Genomic DNA, 23,365 nt, shown 5'->3' with positions numbered 1-23,365 from the left:
GGAGGCGGCTGTCCTGCAAGCCAGGAAAGTGGGTTCTCACCAGAACCCCGTCGCACTGTCACCCTGACCTCCGGGCCTCTACGACTGTGCGAAATGAACGTCTGCTGTTTGACCCCCACCCCCCACCCCTGTATTTGTTGTGGCCTCACAAGCCAAGCAAGACCGTGTGTCACGCAGAGGGGTCCTCTGCTGGGACGCTCCCCGCTCAGCAGGGCTCTGCAGCTCTGACCTCGTCCTGGTCCTGGGAGCCGGATGCCATCGCCCACCTGTGAGCCTAGGCCCCCGAGGCCAGGGCAGCGCCCCCACCCGGCCCGACTGTCCCAGAAATGCCTTCTTTGGTCCGAGACTGCTCAGCACAGCGGCCTCTAAAAACGCCAGTGCTGCTCTGTCCTGGAGAACAAATCATTAGACGAAAGGAATCCCAAGCCCCATCTCCAGGCCAGAGCACACGGACGGGGCCTCCCGGGCCTGCACAGCAAGCAGTCTCCCGCCTCAACCATCTCTAAAATCAATCTCGAACAATCTTGAACATTCCTCTCTTCCTCCCCACTTTGCTCTCAGATCCTCCTTTTTTTTTTAATAAAAGCAATGAAACTGCACTGATAATGCGCAGAGTCGAGGAATCAGGAAAAAAGCATTTTCTTTCTACCTTTTGCATTTTGGGGGAGCCATTTTCGTACACGTATCATATGAGGCGGTGGTTCTGTTACGCATGTGATACGGGGTGTTGTGTTTTCACTTACTCGTGAGCACGGCCCACGGGGTTATGTGGTCTTTGTGACCATTATTTGTACTGCGTACAAGCTACTTCCCTGAGGAGCTGCCTCACCGTCTACTTAGCCGTTTTCTCACTCGCGGACAACCTGCGTCTTCTGACCTGTGTTCTTACCATTAAGGCTGCCACAACCACCTTCGTGCCTACAGCGCCCGCCCGTGTGGACTTCGTTTCTTCAGATCGGCTTCCCGCAGTGAAATGTCAAGACACAAAAGCTTTACACCTTCCCTCTCTTGCGGTTCTAGGCGCATACCAGCCAGCTTGTTTTCCAGGGCTGCCCCGATTTCTAACGCCACCAGCCCAGCAATGTATCAGAGGATATTTTCAGTTACTGTTTCCACGTGGACACAGTGGAATTCAAAACGGTGCTAACTTAATGTACAAAACACGGCTCTTCGTTACTTGAAGGCATATGCCTTCGCTTGGCTTCACAAACTGGCCTGCGGTCTCAGTCTGACACTTCTCCAAAAGCCTGGGCTCTGGTGGCCACAGGTCACTACTCAAGGCTTGTAAATGAGATGTGATAAAGCCACGAGAAAAAACTACGTTCGAATCACGAGCACAGGTGCCCTGAAGCTCGCCGTTACACCAAGGAAAAGACGTCAAAGCTCTGACGGTCGTGGGTGCTCAAGTGCGTCTAATGCATTGGGCACTTTTTCGTTGTTGTTGGACTGGGTTTGGTTTTTTTTTTTTTTTTTTTTTTTTTAAGTTTATTTATCTTGAGACAGAGGGAGTGTGAGCGGGGAAGGGGCAGAGAGAGGGAGAATCCCAAGCAGGCTCCGCGTGGTAAGCGCACTGAGTCCGACGCAGGGCTCGAACTCCCGAAACCGTGAGATCGTGACTTGAGCTGAAATCAAGCGTCGGACTGAGCCACCCAGGAGCCCCTTGGGCTGGGTGTTTTGTGTGTGTTTTTTTTTTTAATTTTCATTCTACAGATGAGCAAATGGGACATTGGGAGCAATTCAGTAAACTGTCCAACCTGGATCCGGTCGTGCTGGGCATCATGCCAGGTACAGAAACCAGTGGCCACCAGGGATGACATCCACATAGACACCGGAGAGCCTTGCACACAGCAGGCCTTCTGTAAGTATGTTGATGATCTAATCTGACTTTCTAAAGGGCTGTTTTTGAATGAACCATTCTCAGTACTCTGCATATTTCCAAATTCCACAGTAGAATACAGGGAGCCTGTGGGCATAGAGAGGACGGGTTTCTTTAAGTAAGCAAGTTGCTAAAGATACCTCGGAAGTGGAGACCAAGGCTTAGAATGGAGTTGACTTTGATCTGGAAATTGCAACGTAAGGAAGGCACTTAAAAGCGAACACTTCATCAAGCCTCGGGCTTTTTTAGGATCAGCAATTTCTCCAGTGGGATCTCTGCTCAGAAGGCTCTGGAAGGCTAGGCTGAGCAACTGTCTACGTGGAAGGCAGCCACGGACAGAGCCAGGGATGCTGTGGAGAGGAGGCAGTCACAGTGGTTCCCAGACTGCTTCGGGCCATCGCTGGAAAGGCGCCCAAGCAGCACTGGCTGGATGTGACATCCTTGAACGCAACGACAGAATGACGGAGGCTGTGCCCATGGCGCCTTGGGCAATCGGAGACTGAGCGGCACTCCTCGAGGGACAGTGCCACCTGGTCAGAAGTCTGCACGGGGCGTTGGCAATAGTCCCAGTGAGTCCCCACTGGGCTCTGGCTCCTCTCACGCCTTCCTGCACGCCTTCCTCTGGTCACCAGGGGCCTGGCTCATGGTACCTGTTGTCCACAGCAGGGACACGTAGCACAGCCGGGGTGAATGCTACTCTGGAGCCCCCATTTTGGGTGCCCAGTGTCAGGTCATGGAGTCTGGGCTGCAAAGCTCCCCCCCAAGTAGTGTGGCCAAGCCACCGTCCTGTCCCGTGGACTTCGTCAGAGCCTGCAGTCCGGAGACTGCTGGGGACTGTCCCCCTTGCCTTCCACCAGGCCTCTGAAGGCTATGCCATAGCAGAGGTTCTGAGAGACAGGTGTGAGGGGTGCCCTTCTGACACTGGAATGGGTCAGTGAGCAGGACGGGGACGGCCCTGCCTCGTGGAACTGACAGGTCTAATAAGGGGGCCTCTTGTGGACCCCGTGATGACCACCGGAAGGTGGAAAGCACAAGGATAACGAAGTTCCAGATGCCGCTTTCTTATTTCTGGGAAGAAGGCTGTTTTTCTTGGGGTGGAGAAAGCACCCTTGGGAAGGGAGGCAGCGTCGGCCGCGTCCACCAACGCTGGGCGACATCGAGCCGGGGCCCGGCAGAAGGACGCGGCCTGGGAAGAGCAGCCAACGGGTCAATGACTCCAGCTCGCCCACCCGGGGACAGACGGGAAGTCAGGGTGGGGGAATCCGACTCTGCAGTCTCACGCAATCTTTGAGACGGGAGATGGGGGAGTAAAGGGGAACCCCCCCCCCGGCCCCCGTCGCAGCAACGGTGACAGCTCATCACCCCCTACCCCCACGTCCCGGGCACTAGCTAAAGCCCGAGGGAGGACAGCGCGGGAGGATCTCGTCCGGCCAAGCCAGGACTGGGCGTCAGTCGCCCCATGTGGGGAACTGGGTCTCAGCTGGCCGCGTCCGTTCTAAAAACAGAAAGACCACAACCGAGCCCAGGATCTATTTTTACGCCCCGCTCACTGGAGAGGAATGTGTAATATTTCAGTAAAGGGGGAGTGCGTGCAGCCAAAACTAACTGTTGGGCTTGGCAGCGTCCGACCCATCGAAATTGTTGAGACAAAGGCTACAGAAGCGTTGTCAGGAAACATCCTAGTTTACTGGAGCAAATCTGAATAAGCCCACAAGCCATCTAGCATTTATTCTCCCACCTCCTCCTCCAAAGAAGGAAAGAGAAGGAGAAGGTACGAAAAACTTTTAGAATCACAAAACCAGGAGAAGTGACAGCCTGACAGGGAAGGCACGGCAGGACTTGGCCACTGGGGGGTGTCAGACCCTCCCGGCCCACGGGGGGGAGGGGCAGGGCCTGGTGGATTCCCCGCCTCCCAATCCCCAGGCACTGGGCTCGGACCAGGGGCTAAATTACATACTCCTATGCTTTTCCCAGGGAGCAAGGGGACCTACAGACGCGTGGATTAATCCTGCTTCAGCCCCCATGCCCGTATGTCGGGCAGAGTGAGCCTGGGGAAAACCCCAACAGAGGCCCAACAGCTGGGAGGTGCACCGGGGCCCCGGGTGCCGAGTTTCCAAGGTTCAGGGGCCAATGACAGCCTCCACTGCTCTCCCCCCCGCCCCCCGCCAGGGGCTCATCATCTCACGGGGACAACAATAGTAATGCCACATTTTCATCTAAGAGGCAGCCAGGTTGCTACGGCACAGCTTATGTATATGGTCCTGGGCTCGGATGTCTAGTCCACACCCCGCACTCTATGCCTTGATTTTCTTATCTGTAAAATGGGGCCGTTGCGAGGCTCACACGAGAGAAGGCACGGCAGGTGCTCAGCAAAGATGGGGGGCATGGGAGCCGTGGGAATCAGAAGAACGCGGGTTTGCGGCGGGTCTAGAGGACAGACTGGATCCTCACAGATGGATGGGGTGGGGGGTGAGCAATGGCACTGAGGCAGGAAAGGCCATGGCTCCTGGGGCAGGAGAGCACGGTGTCTGGGGCACGGGGCTGAGGGCCACAGGACATACCAGCCGGAAAGACCCCTGGGGCCAGAGGTGCAGGGCTAGGGCCACTGGGCTGAAGGAAGACACATCCGTCCACACACAGAGACCCAGGAAAGGTCAGGGTGCCACAGGGCTCAGCTCTGACTCTCAGGAAGGTGAGCCAGGGTCAGAACGGGTGCTGGGGGGCAACGAGGAGGGAGCCGTGACTGCTGGGCAGAGATGGGGGTCTCGGCGAAGAAGGTCCGGGGACCTCAAGCAGCACAGGAGTCAGGCTGGGACGGGGGCACAGGGTGGCTCCAAACTGTCACTGGCAGTAAGGAGAGAAGGCAAGCAGAGCTACAGGCTGGAAGCAAGGGACTCCTCTAGGCACTGAACACCCTGACAGGATGCCCTTCTGTCCCGCCACGGGCAGGAGCCACCCGCAAGCCAAACGGACTTGTGCTCCAATCTCTCTCCGTGGATTCAAGCCGCCTGTCAGTTACAGCGTTCTTCGAGCCCCTGCCCAAAACCCTGACCCAGAGCAAGAGCAGGGACACTGATCTCCCAGGGGCGAAAGAATTCAACGTGAGTGCACATCCCGGACCCAGAGCACACAGCACGCAGGAAGTGTGATATCATTCAAGGATCTTTCCAAAATTCAGCACAAAGCCTCCTAAGTGCCTACTCTTCTTCCCAAGGAAGGGGCGGGAAGGCCTCCCTACTCTGGGAATGGTTTATATTGGCCCTCAGAGACCTTTTGATGCAGAAGAAAATCAACGAACAGATCCCCACCAGCCAACTTACCATCCCCAAATAGGCAATGCACGCTGGGAGGAGGACCAAGACGGACAGAAAGAAGCCAGACATCTGGGGCAGGGGGAGGGGCGCATGCTTTGAAGGGGGGTTGTCCCTAGAGCCCAGCAACCCAGCGCCAGGGCCTGACCTGCCTCTGCAGACATCTCCTCTAAATTCCCCAGCCCAGACCCACTGGGGAATGCCAAGAATCCTCTCTGCTCCCTGCCTCCCCTCTCTGGAGCATTCCAAGCGCTGAGTTTCTTCCTCTCAAAAGATCAGTAGCATGAGAAAGGAATCCACCGAGGGGGGCCCACAGGCTGACAGATGGGTGGGAAAGATAACGGGCCGCTCACCCCCAGCTGGGGCGGGCAGTTCTCCCTCTGAGCCTCTCCTCCGTGCTGGAAGAGGGCAGAGAAACAGGGGCGCCAGGGCAGCTCAGTCTCAGAAGGACGCGCCCCAGGCAGGGAGGGCTGGGCTGGAAGACAAAGCAGGACTTGAACAAGGGGGTACTCTTCCACAGACCATTCTGCACTTGGCCCCCAGCCCTCAAGGGCACTCCCGATCACAGCTGCGTTCCGCTGGGGAGGGGATTCCTGGCCCCCGAGCACAGGGCCAGCTCACTCTCCGTGGGTGGCACCCCCATGGGCTGGCCTAAACGGAGGAGCCCACAAAGAGTTAACAACGATCGGTCAAGCCCCTGGCATTCTCAGTTCTGCCAACAGTCAAGACCCTCGGTCAGGCTGACCCTGGCCTCGGATGACATGACTGCCAGGCTAAGAAGTCAGAGCAGAGAAAGAGTTGGTGAGTGAACAAGGCCAACAGAAGAACGGCTGGGGGAGCCCTGCCCAGCCTGCTGAGCCCCAGAATCATAAGCAAATAAATGTCCGCTTTGGGCCATGGAGCTGTGGGGTAGTCTGTTATGCATCAACAGATAACTACTGGAGAGCAAGAGAACCCGCTGCTGGGCCCCGAATCCCACGCCTGGAGATCAGGGCCGCCTAAAACCACCCCCTGTTCGCAGCTCTCCAAAGAGGTTCTCACCAGTCCTCAGGGAGAGTGCGATGACGCCCGAAAAGCAAGGAGGCAGGGCGCTCCAAGTTCAGGCCAGGGAGGTGAGTGGTGGCACTTTCTAGAACTCAACGCTGACTTGTGCAGAGTGGAGCCGAGCCTCTCTGCTCTCTGGAATGGTCTCTGCTTTGTCTCTACAAGGTTCTAACGCTAAACTCTGTAAGTCCAACTTCAAGAGATCAAACCAAAAGGTGAGGACCCCGAGTGAGCCCGCCCGTTGGTTACGTAAGCTGGTTCTCTGCAAAGGGAGCAACACCGATGAACTTCCAGAGGCTTCTCGACTGACAAGGTGCCTGGGGGACCTGGCTGGCAGATGTGGACCCTCAGCACCAGCACAGGGTGTGATCTATGTGGGACAGTTAGCTGTCCTCGTTCTCGTTCACCTATGCCCCACACTGGCCCCGGTGGCTGAGCCCCATCTCAGCACCTGCTCCAACCACCGCCCATCCTTGTCCCAGACTGTCATTGCAGCAAGTTAATAACAGATGGCGTGTCCTGCCCCCAAAATAGCAGGTTCAGTAATATTTCACAAGGTAAATTCTTAATAGAGCTGATATTCTCATGGGGCATGAGACAGACGCAGAGCGTAGGGCGTCATCACTCTTTTGACCTCTGTGCCTTCGTCGCTGTGATATCCTCAAACGTAGGACCCAGTCTGGGGAAGTCTGTCCTGCTTTCTGGGCTACTGCGTCCGAGGCTGCTTGGTCCCACCCTGCAGAGCGTCTATTTGTCTGTTACCGGTAGATATCACCGGCAGGGTTAGTGCTCCTCAGTTATTCACCGGGGAGCCCAAAAAGCAGACTGCAGCTCCTGGCTGAACGCCAACGTGACGATGCAGTCTCTACCCACCCACAGCTTCCCTGACAGTGTCACTAGACAGGGGATTCCTCGCTGGTTTCAGGAGCCACTGTGTTTCCAGGCTGCTCCTGGATGTCCTTCGACCGGGGTCCAGATCCCTAGGGAGACCCCAGCTTCCAGGCACACCGTTTCGCTCGCGCCGCCCTCTGCACAGACCTAGATTACTCATCTGCAGTGGAAATAAAACACGGGCACATGCTGGGTGCAGACATAGGATGTTCAGGACCCCACGTAAAGGTGCGCTAAAGACAGCGGGCATCCGCGCCCGCCAGGTGGACACGTGCACCTGCACTGACAACACGTATTTCCAAAACCGCCTCCCAGCTCTCAAGTGAGGACCGGATCGTGCACCTCCCCATCTGGGGACGGCTCAGGTCACACGGGGCCCACTCAGCAGCTCTGCCTGTAGGCAACAGCACCCCCTGCCCTCGTCCGCCGGAACCCTGTCAAATGTTCCATTTTCAGACACAGGTCCCCCCACATGAGGGCCTCCCGGGTGTCTTGTGGACCCCCTCGCTGCCCTGCCCCGCTCTGACCCACCCTCTCCGCAGGCCCCTGCGTGCCCATTTCCGCTGGGATGAGCAATGTGGGCCCAGCCAACAAGCCCCTGCAACAACAGGCACTTCAGAGCCCTGATCTGACCTCAAGTCTGAGCCCCGTTCCAGGCACACTGCCGTCCTTGGCACCCCATTATGGGGAGAACCCTCCGACACGCAGCACTAAACGTTCTAGACTCTTGCTCGTTTTAGTTGGGTTACAGACACCTGCCTTTTGGTTGCTCTGCCCTCTACTAACGCACTTCTACCGGAGCAGCGAGGCAGGACGGGGGGAAATAGACAAAGCCAGTTAAGCTTGACGCCATGAATCAACTCTAACAATAATCATCATCTAGCATCATCATCACCATCAAAGTGAACAAGGGACTAGGGGTTAGCGATCCAAGCTGCACTGTACCGCTAACACCTGTCCATGTGTATCCACTGCCTCATCAACTTCACAGGCTTCCAAGAGCGTATGTCCTTTTTTCCTCCCCACCCGCCGCCCCCAGGACTGTCACGCCTCCAGGCAGACTCTTGCAGGCAATTTTGATAGATCTGCAGTCTCATCTCTGCCACTGTCCCTCTCCTGCCCCTACCCTGAGTTCATTTTAATAACGCCTGCCCCCCCTCAAAAGCCTCTCTCCAAGCTTTGCTTTACAGAGCGCCCCCACTAAGGTGCTGAGTATTGGTCAGCAGAGCCAGGAGCAGAGAAAGCCCCGAATGGGGCTGACTCTGCTTTCCCAGGACGGCCGGGGTCCTGGTCAAGGGGCGACCACTTCAATTCCATCACGATGCCTCCCCACAGGTTTCCTAGCTCATCTCCACGGTCTTCCCTCCTCTCCTTTTCCACCAGCAGGGGGGCATCACCTGCAGCAGGATGGTGGGGCCTCTGCCTTCTGAGTCCACCGAGAGCTACAAGAAAAATACACAACCACGCCATTCTTTTTCAAAAGGACAAACAAATCTAAATTTAATCCAACTTACCCTCGTTTCCCAGGAGAAAGGGGCAGAGTGCTCATCTTGCCAAGTTATGTCCTGAAATAAAAATGCGAGAATAAATCTGAAACCCAAACCCAAACATACCCCATGCAAACATCCACCCGAGGCCACAGGGTAAGTAAGACTTAGGACGCATCCCAACTCCTGGCTTGGAGCAAGCCTGATGTTTGGATGCTCTGCATAGACTGCGCTGACCTTCTCAGTCTGGCCTCACCCTCACTTTTTTGGAGGTGGCCAGGCACGCCCCTCCCCCACCCAAAGGAGGCTCAGTGAATGAACGGGAGGGAGGCCCTGGGGGTGGGGGGGCAAAGGGGGAGGAAATCGATGACTGGGATGTGAGCAGAAAGGGGAAGGGGCTTTACAGACTTGAGCCTCAGCTCTAGGAGGACTAGACGTTATGGGAAGATGAGGCAGCCTTCGGAGCCTCCGTTTCCTCACCTGGAAGAGGAGAATCACGCTTCCCTTGCAGGGCTGTTGTAACGATCAACATGGGAACAGAATGTCAGGCAATAACCCTCCAGCCAAAGCCAGTGCCGCTGAGCCTCCGTGCCCCCCCGCCCCCATGTGCCCAGCAGAGATCTCGAAAGGGCCGACTGGCAACATCAATGAACATCCCCATTTAGTACAGGTGCCTACTGGTAAGGAGAGCTCTGAAGTCACCCCCACGCTCCCCAGCAGCACACGATGGAAAGCCCCCTCCAGAACCGGAACTGAGAATCTGACCTCGGATCCAACATGTTTTGCACACTGGCCTGAACAAAGGAGGGGAACATCGCCTTTTCCTGGCTACCCCCTCCGAGCCCCCAGCCGTCTTCCTGTGCTACCAAACGTCTCCTCTGTGCCTGCTTCCACTGGGGATATTTTCGGAACCGAAAGTTGGGACACGCTGAAAATGGGTTAAAGTATTTTAAATTGGGACGGTCCTGGGGGCGCCTGGGTGGCTCAGTCGGTTGAGCATCCGGCTTCAACTCAGGTCACGGTCTCACAGTTTGCGAGTTCGAGCCCCATAGCGGGCTCGCCGCTGTCAGCACAGAGCCCGCTCTGTCTGTCCCTCTCCCGCTTGTGCTCTCCCCCAAAATAAATAAATATTAAAAAAAAAAAAAAATTGGGACGGCCCTTGCTTAAAGCACCCCTGCTAAGAGAGGTCCTCCCCCCAGAGGTGCTCCCACCCCCAGAGTTAGGCCATCAGGCTCTGTCCCCCTCTGGGTCTGCTGATGCCCTACTTTGGTAGCAGCGCTGTCCCCACCTTAGCCTCTGGGCCGGTTTGCATCGGCCCCATGAGCCTGGCTGTCGGGGCAAAAACTACTAATGAGCTAGAACGTGGGCCACTGCCCTGCCATTTGGAGCTCCAGCTAAACCCCAGGTTTACAAACTCTTGTCCCTCCAAAAACGGAAGTGGGCCACCAGGAGGAATGTGAACCAACGGGCCTTTGTGACAAGAGATAGGGGCTGCAGGCCTAGCTTCAGCGGCAGGGGATTCCTGCGTCCAGCCCAGCCTGTGTGTGCAGGGGGGTGGCTGGCGGAGGGCATGGCCGAGCCAAATGACCTGAAAGTCTCCCAAAGTCTATGAGCTCAGGAAGCTCTAAGCTCGTCCTAGAATAACAAAACAAGCAGGATTTTTTTCCTATGTGGGAAAGTGAAGGAGGCTCATGGCACTTACGTATCATTTATTCTGGATTTGGAGCTGTGGGGGCAAAGGAAAGGGAAATCCACTGGCAAACGTGGTCCTTCCAACCCGAGGTGGGACAGCCCAGGGGGGGCCGCCCCAGTGGACAGAGGAGGTGCGCGGAGATTAACTGGGCAGGCAGAGCACAGAAGGGAGCAGACCCAGTGGCCAAGGGCATGCTGGAGCCGGACTCCCCTTATCATGGGCTATGACCTAGCCTTAAATATTAGCTACACGGCTGAGATCGGCCAAAATTAAAACACAGCTTTTGGCTTTGCAAGGAAAATGAGCGCAGACTCACAGGAGCACGGACTGAGCCGGGAGGCTGGTGAGCCAGCAGTCACCAGTGGCTGCAGCCCATGTTAGCTGAAATTCCAAGGGGGTCGAAGACAGAGAGGGGGGTCACACCGTGAACCCTCCCCAACTTGGTGTCAGGTCAACAGTCTTTTGTTTGCGGCCAGCAAGAAACTCAGTCGAGGGGCAAATTCCTTAGATTTCTGCAATCCTGAGCTCATAAAAATACTAAAACGCCTTACAAGAATAAACACGCCGAGCACAAATGTTGCAGAAGTTCTGATGTCAGCCGAGGCTGTGCGCTCCAGCGCTGGAAAGAGGCTCCCCGGGCAGCTGGATGCAAAAGGGCCTCAGAACTGCAGAGTGGCGGTGCGGGCACACACAGTGTTCTCTTTTCTTCCAGTCCTGCGATGACCGGCAGGCAACCAAAACGTGGCCAGGCACGCGCTGGTGGATGCCCACACGTGCTTTCTGTAGGGGTTGCTTGCAAGGCGCCCCCGCCAGCCCTCCTGGTGCCCAAAACCTGAAACGATCGAAGCACCAAACCACGCCTGCCGCTTAGACCACGGGATGTCATGGAGTGGGGGCTCGGTCGTGGCCCAGAGTTACCCTCACAGTCAAATTCCTCTCCACGAGGGAGGTCTGTGCCAGAGACAGCGCTGCATCTCTCTGGAAACGACTTCCTCTCTGCAGCACGGCACGGGAAGAAGCCTAGAAGTCACTAGATCCCAAAAGAGCAGGGCAAAAAGCAGAAGGGAAGCCACGGAGAGCCACAGGACACACAGCCCCTGGAAATTAACACGTGGGAGGCTCTGCTCTTCGCCACGTGGCTCCAAGGACTCCCGGATGCACAGGCACCAACTAGTCTTTCCTCTGACATCCCAGAGGCCCTGGTTCGCTCTTGCTGGAAAATATTCGCCCAATGTAATGTTCACCTCCCAATGGAGAAAGTACTTTAAAATAAATAAATAAATAAATAAGAATGTCTATTCTCTGCCCGTAGTACCAGAACGCATATTTGCACAAAATCTCCGGCATTTACTTTACTGTTTGGGAAAAGAATGGAGGCCGGAGTGTTTTAAGATCTCTGTGGGGCCCCCCTTTCGGAGGCCGCAGTCAGCCGTGGGCCGGAGTGGGCTCGCGCCAACCCACGCAGAAGTGGACTGTGAGACGTTTAGGGATTTTTGAACCTGGTGTTAAACATAGCCATTGCTATTATTATTTTTTTTTTAATTTTTTTTTAACGTTTATTTATTTTTGAGACAGAGAGAGACAGAGCATGAACGGGGGAGGGGCAGAGGGAGACACAGAATCTGAAACAGGCTCCAGGCTCTGAGCAGTCAGCACAGAGCCCGACGCGGGGCCCGAACTCACGGGCCGCGAGATCATGACCTGAGCCCAAGTCGGCCGCTCAACTGACTGAGCCACCCAGGCGCCCCAGCCATTGCTATTATTAAAAGAATTAGGGGCGCCTGGGTGGCTCAGTCGGTTAAGCATCTGACTTCGGCTCAGATCATGATCTCACGAAGCAGCCACCTGAACAGATGCTCGAACACCGGTACGCATGGCCGAGTTACGTGCGCGGGAGCCAGAACGTGAAAACAACGCAAACGTCCGTCAACAGATGAACACACAAAATGGGACAAACACATCCGGTAGCAGAATACTACTCAGCTTTCAAAAGGAAGGAAATTCTGAATCAGGCTACAACCTGGATGAATCCTGAAGACATTCTGCTAAATGAACGTGCCAGTCACCCAAGGGCAGATGTCATATGCCAGCTATTTGAGGTATCCAGACGAGGCAAATTCACGGAGACAGGAAGGAGAATAGAGCTCACCAGGGGGGCAGCTGGAATGGGAAATCATTGTTTAAAGGATTCAAAGTTTCTTTTTTTTTTTTTTTTTAATGTTTACTTATTTTGAGAGAGAGAGAGGCAGAGAGAGAGAGAGAGAGAGGGAGAGAGAGAATCCCAAGCAGGCACCACCCTTTCAGTGCAGAGCCTGACGCAGGGCTCCATCCCACGAACTGTGAGATCATGACCTGAGTGGAAATCAAGAGTTACTCTTAACCGACTGAGCCGCCCAAGCAGCCCTGGATTCGGAGTTTCTGACGGGCGATGGTAAAGTTCTAGAAACGGAGAGTGCTAATGGCTGCACAGCAGTGCGAATATACTAAACGTATACTTAAAAATGGTTAGAAGGGTCCATTTTATGTTATGTATATTCTCCCACAATAAAGAGATCTGAAAAGGCTACGTACTAGATGAGTCCAACTGTATGAGTTCTGGAAAAGGCAAAATTACAAAGACAGTAAAAAGACCTGTGGTTGCTGGAGTTCGAGAGAGGGCAGAGCGCAGAGGATTTAAGAGCAATGAAAACACTCCATACCATATACTGTAGCGATGGATCCTGTTCTCAAAACCTACAGAATGTGCCCCATCAAGAATAAACCCCAATGTCAACCACAGGCTTTGGGCAACGACGACGTGTCGAGCAGGCTCATCCACTGTAAAAAACGTTCCACTCTGGCGGCCGATGTTGACAGTGGGGGGGTGGCTGTGCATGTGTGGAGGGAGGGGTTTTCCACTCGTTTTGCTAAGAACCTATCTCTAAAAAATAAAATCTGTTTTTCAAAAAAAAAAAATGTCCCCCCTGAAAAAAAAAAACCCTACAAAAGTCAAGAATGCTCAAAACTCATCACTTCCTAATTAATTACTGTGGTGCCTCTGGCTACTACCTATGGTCTTCGGGTTAAAAGTCGTGGTCAGAGAATGATTTCTCTGTGAAAGTCATGACTATTCTAAAATTATTCCGGAATGAGAAACTCTGGACATAAAATTGACTTCAAGTATGGTGAAATTTTACAAATATCAACCTTTCCTCTTAATGAACCGGGTTAGACACTACTGAGCATTTATTCTTTTGTAACTTTCTTTCCGCTTTCAGGGCCAGTGAATTTTATCGTTGCGTCTCAAGCGTGTGGGGCCGATGGCAACTGTGGACAGCACTGTCTGCATTGGGTGTCCCTTAGGTCCTCTATAGGCCCACCCTAAGAAGGAGGCCGACCCGGAGGCACAGGCTATCTGAGGTGGCCTCTGATCTCCCACCGCACAAGGCCAGGCCACTAGGGGCCAGCAGACAGGAAGCCGCACCTTTCCTGGAACATCTGAAAAACCGTTTCCGAGACCCTGCAGCACTTGGGAGGTCTAGGCTACACCCTGGGCCTCTCTGAAGGCTGGGGGCCTGTCTGCCACCTTGGCCCGAACAAACTGCACCCTCTCTGTGGCAGGCACACCTGTCCCAGGTATTCGATGGGAATGGCTCCTTCCCATGTGCCTGGGGTTCATGCAGGCCCCGATCACAGACACCAGACTCCAGACGCTCTCGAGGGGGCCTGTACCCCAGCCGTTCCCGGGCCTGACTGTAAATTGGCATCCCCTAGGGTGCTGTTACAACCGGCAGAACCTGCAGGTCCCTTCTGCCCCAGTTTTACAACGCTAACAACTCCCTAGGTAATTCTAATGTCGCCGTTCCACGGGGCGGCTTACCTGGTTCCGCTCGCCATGAGACGCCAGGCTCCCCGCACATCGTGAGCGTTTGGCCGCAGGGCCACCCCAGGCTGCCCACGCCTGCGGACCTCCGGGGCGCAGGGGCCCGCCTCTGTCTGCCCAGTCCACACCATGGGCAGCGGTGCCCTCGGTCACTACTGCCAGGTGGCTCTCATCATCCCCAGACAGGACCTCCTCCCAAACCCACCCAGGGTTCAAGCTGCTCTCACGAGAAGCCCGGGGCTTCTGGGCCAGCTCTCTCCCATCCTACTCTGGAGCAAGGCGAGATCAGGGCTCTGCGCATTAGTATAATCACCCGAGGCAAATGAACAGTCTCCTGATATGCTGCAAGGCTCCAGCATAATGCAATTCGCATTTGAAAACATTCGTTCCCTTATTCCTCCATATGCATTCAAAGATGACCTACGAAACGAGTGCGGCTGCATTTCTAACGACGCTGTTGCATACCTACGAGAAGTGTGCAACCGTTACGGACGAAACACTCTCATTTGTTGGAGTCAGAACGTCCTCAGAATGTAGGAACACGGTGCACGATTGGCTCAATTTCAGTGCCGACAGGAGTTAGAATCCCAACCACCGAGCATCCCAGAAATAGATGTGCTCCTTGAGTAATTCAAAAGCAGTGTCAGGATCCCGGAACGTGGCAAGGTGCTCACTGGAACCACACGTCGTCACTGTGCTCCTGAAGTCCCTAAATTAGAGGAGATTCTGGTTGACAGACGGTGGCATCTTGGCTTAAAGGTAAAAAATTTAAACTGTGAGATACCACAGGTCGGAGAAATCAGGCTCAGCCGGCAGAGCCTGGAGAAGGGGACAGAAACTCCCCTCTGTCGCTGACTGTCGCGGCCCTCTAGTGATGTCACGTGGTCTGGGCTTCCCGGCACATCCAGCACGGAGCACATTGTCCCTGGGGAGCTGTTCCATGTCAGCAGCAGCACGGTAGAAGCGGGTGAGACAATCCCACTCCATGGTATGCAACCAGACAAGTTGAAAACCTACATCCGCACAGAAACCGGCACGCGGATGTTTACAGCAGCTTCACTCGTAATTTCCAAGACTTGGAAGCAACGGAGATGTCCCTCAGCAGGTGCATGATAAGTACACCGCGGTTCCCCCAGACAATGGGTTGTTATTCGGCGCTACAAAGAAATGAGCTATCAAGCTGTGAAAGGGCCTGCGACGCGTATTACTCAATGATAGAAGCCAATCTGAAAATGCTACAGACTCTACGGCTCCAACTACGTGACATTCTGGAAAATGCCAAACTATGGAGACAGTACCGAGAGCGGGGCGTGGGGATGGGAGGGATGACCGGGCGGAGCACAGGATGTTTAGGGTGGTAAACTATGCCGTATGATGGCTACGTGTTGTCATACGTTTGGCCTGACCCACTGAACGCTCGCAAGAGTCAGCCCCGATGTAAAATACTGACTCTGGCGGATGCTGATGCATCAGTGCGGGTTCATCCAAGGTAACAGGTGCACCACTCTGAGCGGGGCTGTTGGGGGGGGGGGGGTGCGGGTGCTGTGTGTACGTGGGGGCAGGGAGAATACAAGAAATCTCTACTTTCTGCTCAGTTTTGCTCTCAACCTAAAACTGCTCTAGAAAACAAAGTTTACTTTAAAAATAAAAAAAAAAGGGGAGTGAGGAAGAAGAACGATTAAAATATGCCCTTTTTTTCAACCAACGCCTTCTTTTTAGGGACCATTATTTAACTATTTATGGAATCAATGCTTTTCCCTCTGACTTGTCATATATTTAACTCTGCTGAGATAGGAGGGTTTCCATAAACGCAAGGACAAAACTGCAGTCCCCACAACAGAAAGGCAGCTAGGACTGAACTAGCAGGCAGGTTCCACAGGGAATACAAAGTCAGACACGAAAGCTGGGTGCCATGGCGGTAATGCGAGCAGGGGGAGGTGGAAGAGAGTTTGAAGGCAACAGACAGAAAGGTCTAGGGGCACCTGGGTGGCTCAGTGTGTTAAGCATCCGACTTCGGCTCAAGTCATCATCTCATGGTTCCTGAGTTCAAGCCCAGTGTCAGGTTCTCTGCTGTCAGCACAGAGCCTGCTTCAGATCCTGTGTCTCCCTCTCTCTCTGCCCCTCCCCAGCTTGTTCTCTCTCTCTCTCAAAAATAAATAAACATTAAAACATTTAAAAAAAAAAGACAGGTCTGGTCTTTATTATTTAAAAAAAAAAAACAAAAACAAAAGGATTTTCTTCTCCAGAATTAAGGGACTCTCTTGAGATTGTGAAAATGACTCCTGTCAATGAGACAGGACTCCAGACCTGCCCACATGCTTCCCAGCTCTGCCCCACCCCTTCCCTGCACACCCTCCCACAGGAGCCAGGGAGAGGACCACAGGCTCCCTTAGCTCCCAGGGCCCACCTGCTCAGTACCCTTCCTCTCCTACGTGGGGTAGCAGGCCAGGTGCTAATCCCAGCAAAGAACCTTCCCAAAGGGGAGGCGTGCAGCGGAGGCCCAGCAGCCTCCCCCTCGCAGCCCAGGAAACGGATCTGAACTCAGGGCCACATTCTCAACTCCTGCCCAGAGCCGGGGCACAGAAACCCAGGTCCCAGGATGCGAAAAGCCACGTGGACCCTGTCATCTTTTCTAAAAAATGCATGGCTCTACCAGACAGAAGGTGGGAATCGTAATTACACATTCCACCTTCCTTAAAGAACAAATCCCAAATACTGAGAAAGCAACTCTCAGATTCCCCCCTTATTTTTTTAGTTTCTTATTTTTTATTTTCTGCCAAAGTCTGAAACAAGAAAAGACCAAACTGCTCGAGGGGAAGGGTCAGAGGGGTCCGCGCACGTTACGGGTCCGCTGTCAGGCCATCACGTATCCAACCTCAAACCTGATGAAGGTGTTACTACTTGAGGAAATTCTAGAAGGACACTACCAACTGCTTCACAATGCTGCTCCTGCATGGTTTGGATTTCTTTATTTTTAATTTTTTTTAACATTTATTTATTTTTGAGACAGAGAGAGACAGAGCATGAACGGGGGAGGGGCAGAGAGAGGGAGACACAGAATCTGAAACAGGCTCCAGGCTCTGACCGTCAGCACAGAGCCCGACGCGGGGCTCGAACTCACAGACCGCGAGATCGTGACCTGAGCCGAAGTCGGTCGCTTAACCGACTGAGCCACCCAGGCGCCCCTGGATTTCTTAACAGTAACGTACAGGTACACGATTTTACGTATTTTGTAACAATTTAATTAGTTAATTTTTTTAAAAACACAAGCAAGGGGTGCCTGGCTGGCTCCGTCAGCAGAGTGTGTGGCTCTTGATCTAAGGGTCATTGAGTTCGGGCCCTAAGTTGGGTATTGCGGTTACTAAGAAAAATAAATAAACTTAACAAAAAAAAAAAAGAAAAAACCTAGGCTGGCCAGCCCGGACCCTGAGGAGGAGGAAAAAGCCCCGAGGACGCTGAGCACAGACAGCAGCTTCACCAGGTTTGCCGAACCGGGATGTTCCATGCTGACCCCCTGGCCTCGGAGCCCCCCCCCCCCCCCCCCCCCCCGCAATCACTTCTGGGAAAGGCTGGGAGCAAGAGCGAGAGGGGTGGGGGAGGGGGGGTTGGCAAGGCATGGACCCCCAGAGGCCCGAGAAGGGCAGGCCGTGCAGGGGGTGTCAAGGGAGTCAGGGAGGCCAAGGCTCAGCCCCAGAAAAGGAGGTGAAGGCGGAGGGGGGCGAGGGGGCAGCCAGCCAGCCCCCAGATCCCTGTGGGAGGGGGCCGGAGGCGGGTGCCCAGGAGGGACACTTCCTTCCCACAGCGGCTGGTCTTGCTCAGCTGTTCGAGAGGGGGTGGCGCTGTGTGGCCCCAGGGCCCTAAACCTCTGTGTTCTGCAACGTGCAAAATCCAGATCAGGGTCGCGGGGGGCTGGCACACGGCAACACCCTTCCTACCCAGCTTCACCTACTTTACGCGAGGCGGGAGGCACAAGTGGGTCCGGGAGAAGTCAACACACCAAATTTCCAGGCTTACCTGCTGGGTCCCTGTGTGGAGCCTAGAACGTGACCCAGATCCTGCGAGACGGGTGGCAAGGGGTTTGGGAGTGGTCGCAAACATTCAGCTTTTGGGGGTTTTTTTCTCCCCCCTACTTGATAATGGGAAGCAGCAGAAGCAGACTGAGTGATCTCGAAAACCTTCTAAAACGAAGACCTCTCATCTCCCAGAGTAAGCCATTCCCCAGACTTTACTGCTAAAGGATGGCAGGGGAAGTCGGACTGCGAAAGGCATCCGCTTGCAAACACGCCTTAACGTTCATACCACGTACGGGACCAGAAGGGCATGTCCCAGCATCTATGTCGCTCCAAGGCAGGACTGCCACTCATTTCATGGAGGGAGACCTATGCCCTGAGCAGGGGTCGCCTTGCTGGTGACACGGCCGGAATGGAAGCCAGGTCTGGGGACACTCCGTTTCTTTTGCTAGGAGAGACGTATGCCGCCAGCAGGAGCTCCAGATTCTCTGACAGGAGCTGCTTGGGGACAGGATGGGGGGCAGGAGGGGCTGGCGGCCTTATGTGGAAACTGTACGAAGATCATATGTCCGAGGGGGGAGTTTTTAAAGGAGGTGGTGAAAATTACGGGCAGCCTAAGCAGTCCTAAAGCCAGAGGGCCTCTAGTTTCTAATGTAATAGGCTGAGAAACATTTGGCGAATTGAGTCCCAAGGAAGTAAAAACTGAAAACTGACGGGTCCCCTCCTGGCCAATGCACAAAGGCAGCCAATCTCCTCCTGCGCCAGGCTGGTCATCCCGGCAAGGGTGGGGATCTGAGCCCTGGTCTTCTCTCTGTACAGACAGTGAGGGTAAAAATGAACACAGATGCCACAGTGTGAACAGTCCTACACAGAGCAGTCCCCCCTGACCATACTCGTGGCCACCAAAATCGTTGGCCATCATTATGCAATCAGGTTTCAAAGCGCCTGGGTGGCTCAGTCACTTAAGCGTCTGACTTCGGCTTGGGTCATGATCTCACGGTTCCGGAGTTCTGGCCTCATGTCAGGCTCTGTGCTGACAGCTCGGAGCCTGGAGCCTGCTTTGGAGTCTGTGTCTCCCTCTCTCTCTGCCCCTCCCCTGTTCACGCTCTGTTGAATGCTCTCTCAAAAATAAATGAACATTAAAAAAAATGTGTGTATATAAATACCTATCTATCTATCTATATTTACACACACACACACACACACACACACACACACACACACACAATCAGGTTTCTAATGACTAGACGCTGGTCACATAAGACTTAAAATGTGGGATACAAAAATGTTACTGGCAACGGGGGACAGGGTATTCAGAGAAACAGGTGATGTCCTTGTCTTTCAGGGTAGCTGAAAGGGTGGGGTGGCACAATCTGAGGCTGATGTGACCGCCGATCCGGAGACAGGCCACATCATGGCCAGGCTGTGGACAGAGCAAACCAAAGCTTCAAATACGTGCCCCAAAGCACAGCACCAGAGCCCCCCAGGACAGAGCTCCCTCTCACGTGGACAACTCTGACTGGACAACCCCGACTGGACAACCCCAGGCTTAGCAGCAGCAAGAATATGTTTATTTCATAATAATGATTTTTGTAAGTGGAAACAGAGACTGGCTAATACAGTTGCCGCTTGAACAGCACCGGGGTTAGGGACACCTGTGCAGTTAAAAATCCACATGTAATCTTCCAACTCCCCAAAAACTTAACTAATAGCTTACTATCGACCAGAAGCCTTGCCGATCACATCAGCAGTCGATTAACATGTATTTCGTGAGTTATGTGTGTTTACCGTATTCTTCCAAGAGAGTAAGAGAAAAGAAAACGTTATGCAGAAATTCCTAAGGAAGAGAAGACACATTTACAGGACTGCGCTGATCAGGAAAAAAATCTGCATATAAATGGACCCACGCGCTTCAAACCCATGTTGGTCAAGGGTCAATGGCATTCTCACCGTCTTGTAAGCCCACAGGCCCTTCGTGGACATTTGCTCTCTACTCATCCTGTTAATGTCACTCCCATCGCAAAGGTGAGAACGCTGAAGCTCAGAGAGGTCTGTGATTTCACCCCGGTCAAAAAGCTGGGGGAGCCAAAACTCAAGACTGACTGCAAAGCCCAGAGTCCTCCTACTTCAGCCTTAGGAAACAGCCTCAAAAGCCAGGAGGCCAGTGATCTTTCACTGAAGTACTAAAAATAGTCCCTGCTCATCGTCTAGGGTCAGACAGCAGCTCGAGAGAGAGCTGATTCACCCAAAGCACCCAGCCATCAGAGGTCTGTCTGTAGATGTGGGGCAGGGAGTGCGGGGGGGGGGGGGGGGGGGGAGTTGAGAGGGTAGGACGCTGGAGGGCCCTGGAGAGCATTCTCCCCCATTCCATGATTGGCTGCCGAGGCCCCTGGGACACCAGAAGACAGATCAAGTGGGAAGGGACAGAGTGCCCTACTCACTCTGGTTTAGGGCCCTTCTGGACAAACCTGGGTCACCTATTTGGGCCACTCTGTCTGGCAGCCTACCCACGGTCACTCCCCACCCCGTCTCCATCCATCGTCCCTTGTGTCTAGGAGCCAGCCCTCTCCATGAACAGCTCTCCTCCTGGACCACCAACTAGTCTGGGGCCAACCTCCTGCCAGGTCTCGGGAAATGCATTTTAAACCCCCTAGTCCCATTAATCCACACAGCCACCACAGGCAAAAATACCCCACGGGCCATGTTCCTAAGTACCCCTCCTCTAATTCGGTGTCTCCTGTCTCTCTGCCCATCTGCGCTAAAGTTGGTCAGAGCCATGTCAGGGCACGTTCCCAGCCCGTTTTGTAAAGCTGAGTTCAAGTGTAAAAAGCAGGGCAGGTTTGCTCCTGGAGAAGCGTGCAGGTCCCACACTGAACAGTTCCAATTGCTTTTAAATCACACTGGGTTTACAGACTCAGAAACAGCTCAGTCTGGTACCCAGTTAAGGAACTGGAGCACAAAATGAACTTGGCCACATCTTTCCTTATCAGTGATACTGAGCCCTTATATGGCAAGGGCCTTTTAATGATGAGCAGGCATGCGGGTATTCTTAGCCAGACACCAAGCTAAGGAAAAATGACAGTCACTCTCCAACATCTGTTAAATACTTACAAGTTTACTTCCTCTCATATGTACTTACTCATGACTTTTCCAAAGAGAGAATGCATGTGTTTTCATCGCTCGAACCTGAGCACACACACTTGCAAACATTTGCATACACATGCGGATTTTCACACGGAAAAGGTTTCAGCGCTCAAATACATTTTGAACCTATATTTTCATGCCTCCAGTTTACCACACCCTTGTTTTTCCTGGCAAAGCCTTCAGAGTTTCAAGTGCAATGGAGACTTTTCTTTGAATTCAGTCAGAAGAAGGCAGTGGTGCCAGCGCCTTTCACACATCCCTCACATGTAAGTGGGTTTATGACCGCAAACATTTTGTACTAATAAATGTCTCAGCACACCCAAGTCTGAAAATCAGATTTAGAACTCGCCGTCCTTTCCTTCCCCAATCCACGACACCCTCCGAAAAAGTTGCCAAGCGCAGCACCCCTCCTTGAGGCTCACAGCCTTAACAAATGCGGGTTTCATTTGTATACTTCTTTTTATACTTCTAGCTCCTTTTGACTTCGCCCTTCATGGTAAAAGTTCAGTGTGAAAGGCCAGCCAGCCACAGTGCCAATTCTAATGGCACCAAAGAGGCTTCAGTGGAACAAAGAAGGAGAAAAAGAAGAAAAGAAAAAGACCAAGTTTCCAAGCGGCACTGAACACCCAGGCCTCCGTGACTTAGAAGGGGGCATCCCTGAGTTTTTTCCTGTATGGTTTACAGTGTTTCTCTCCTCTAGAAGTGTGGGCACAGTGTCCAGATCAGAGATGCAGACATGCCCTTATATGTAGCAAAGGCTTGCTGGAGCCCATTTAAACTCATCCCTTAGTTTCTTGATGGAAAAACGGGGCTCTGTGCTCACCCCAAACCAAAGCTGCACAGCGTGCTCACCCGGAAAACATTTTAGGGAAACATCTTCGGTTTTGCCTCCTAACCCTGGAAGGCACCTCTTCCTTCTCCTTATCTTGCTTGACAATTTCACCTGCCCCATACAGCTCATCACAAATATTAACATTAATACATAGAACTTTCTGAGTGCCTTCCCTGGCAGGCACGGGGTGGGTATCATTATCTCCGGTTTACACCAGGAAGGGGGGTGGGGACTGAGGCTCTAGGAGGTTAAGTCACCCATGGCCATACAGCCAAGTAGCAAAGTGGATCAGAACTCAGGCTTGGCTGGCTGAAAATTCCTTGCTGTTTCCACTCTGGTCCGCCTCGCTTAAGAGCAGCCGCCTATGGCTCGGAGAAGTCTCTGGATCCGGTGAGGCCCAGCAGAGCAAGTCTAGATGGAGGGTCTTTAAAGACCCCCTCCTCACGGCGATTCTCAAACTCCCCCTGGGGAGCCCCTAGCCCCGCGCCCCCGGCCCTGGGACGCCCCTCGCGCCCACTCCCATCTCCGCGCCTTCTTGCCAGCCCGGACCCCCGCGACCTGCAGGGGCCACGAGGGGAGGGGAGAGGGTCCCCGGCCCCGCCCGCACCTACCTCGTCCCCGAAGCGCACCACCTTCTGGCCCGTGGGCCCGCGCAGGCCGGGGAAGCGCGCCAGCTCCTCGGAGTCCCCAGGGTCCCCAGGGGCGCGGGGCGCCGGGGCGCCCGGCCCCACCAGGCACCGGTCGATGATCTCGTCCTGCTGTGCGGGCGGCAGCCGCGCCCACTCGGGCCCGTACTTCTCGCGGATCTTCTCCTTGTCCTGCATGATCTTCCTGGCCATGGGGCTCAGCGACGAGAAGTAGGTGAAGCGCTTCCGCTCCCGGTCGTCCAGAGGCCGGTTCCCGCTCATGACCGCCGAGCGCGAGGCCGCGATCGCCGCCGCCATCGACGCCATGCCCGGCCTGCCCGCCGCTCCCCCCACCCGCGCCCCTCCCCGCGCCGCGCCGCCCCCGCAGCCCGGAGCCCCGCCCCGCGAGCCCCGCCCCCTCCCCGCCCGCGAGCGCGGCGCCCTTCCGCCCCCAGCCCCGCCCCCGCGCCCGCCCGACCCGGGAACCCCGCGGCCCCGGGAATCGCCCTCCGCGCCCGCACCCCCGGGGACGCCGCCCTCCCGCACACCCGACAGGACCCTGCCCCCCGAGCCCGGCCACCCCCGGGAA

General features: G+C 54.4%; 1 protein-coding gene across 1 annotated transcript in view; it reads right to left on the bottom strand.

Moving 5' to 3' along the window:
- CD2H1orf198 (chromosome D2 C1orf198 homolog) overlaps positions 1–23,118 on the bottom strand; it is a 30,947-nt gene extending 7,829 nt beyond the window's left edge. Inside the window, exons 1-2 of the mRNA XM_042908527.1 lie at positions 22,762–23,118; positions 8,637–8,687 (exon numbers count right to left, since the gene is read on the bottom strand). Coding sequence (XP_042764461.1) covers positions 8,637–8,687; positions 22,762–23,103 — 393 coding nt within the window. The 5' untranslated portion in view covers positions 23,104–23,118. The remainder of the gene's footprint in view (positions 1–8,636; positions 8,688–22,761) is intronic.
- Positions 23,119–23,365: the final 247 nt, after the last annotated feature.

Source organism: Panthera leo, chromosome D2 (genome assembly GCF_018350215.1).
Source record: "Panthera leo isolate Ple1 chromosome D2, P.leo_Ple1_pat1.1, whole genome shotgun sequence".
Classification (NCBI taxonomy): domain Eukaryota; kingdom Metazoa; phylum Chordata; class Mammalia; order Carnivora; family Felidae; genus Panthera; species Panthera leo.
This window is presented reverse-complemented; position numbering and strand designations above follow the sequence as displayed.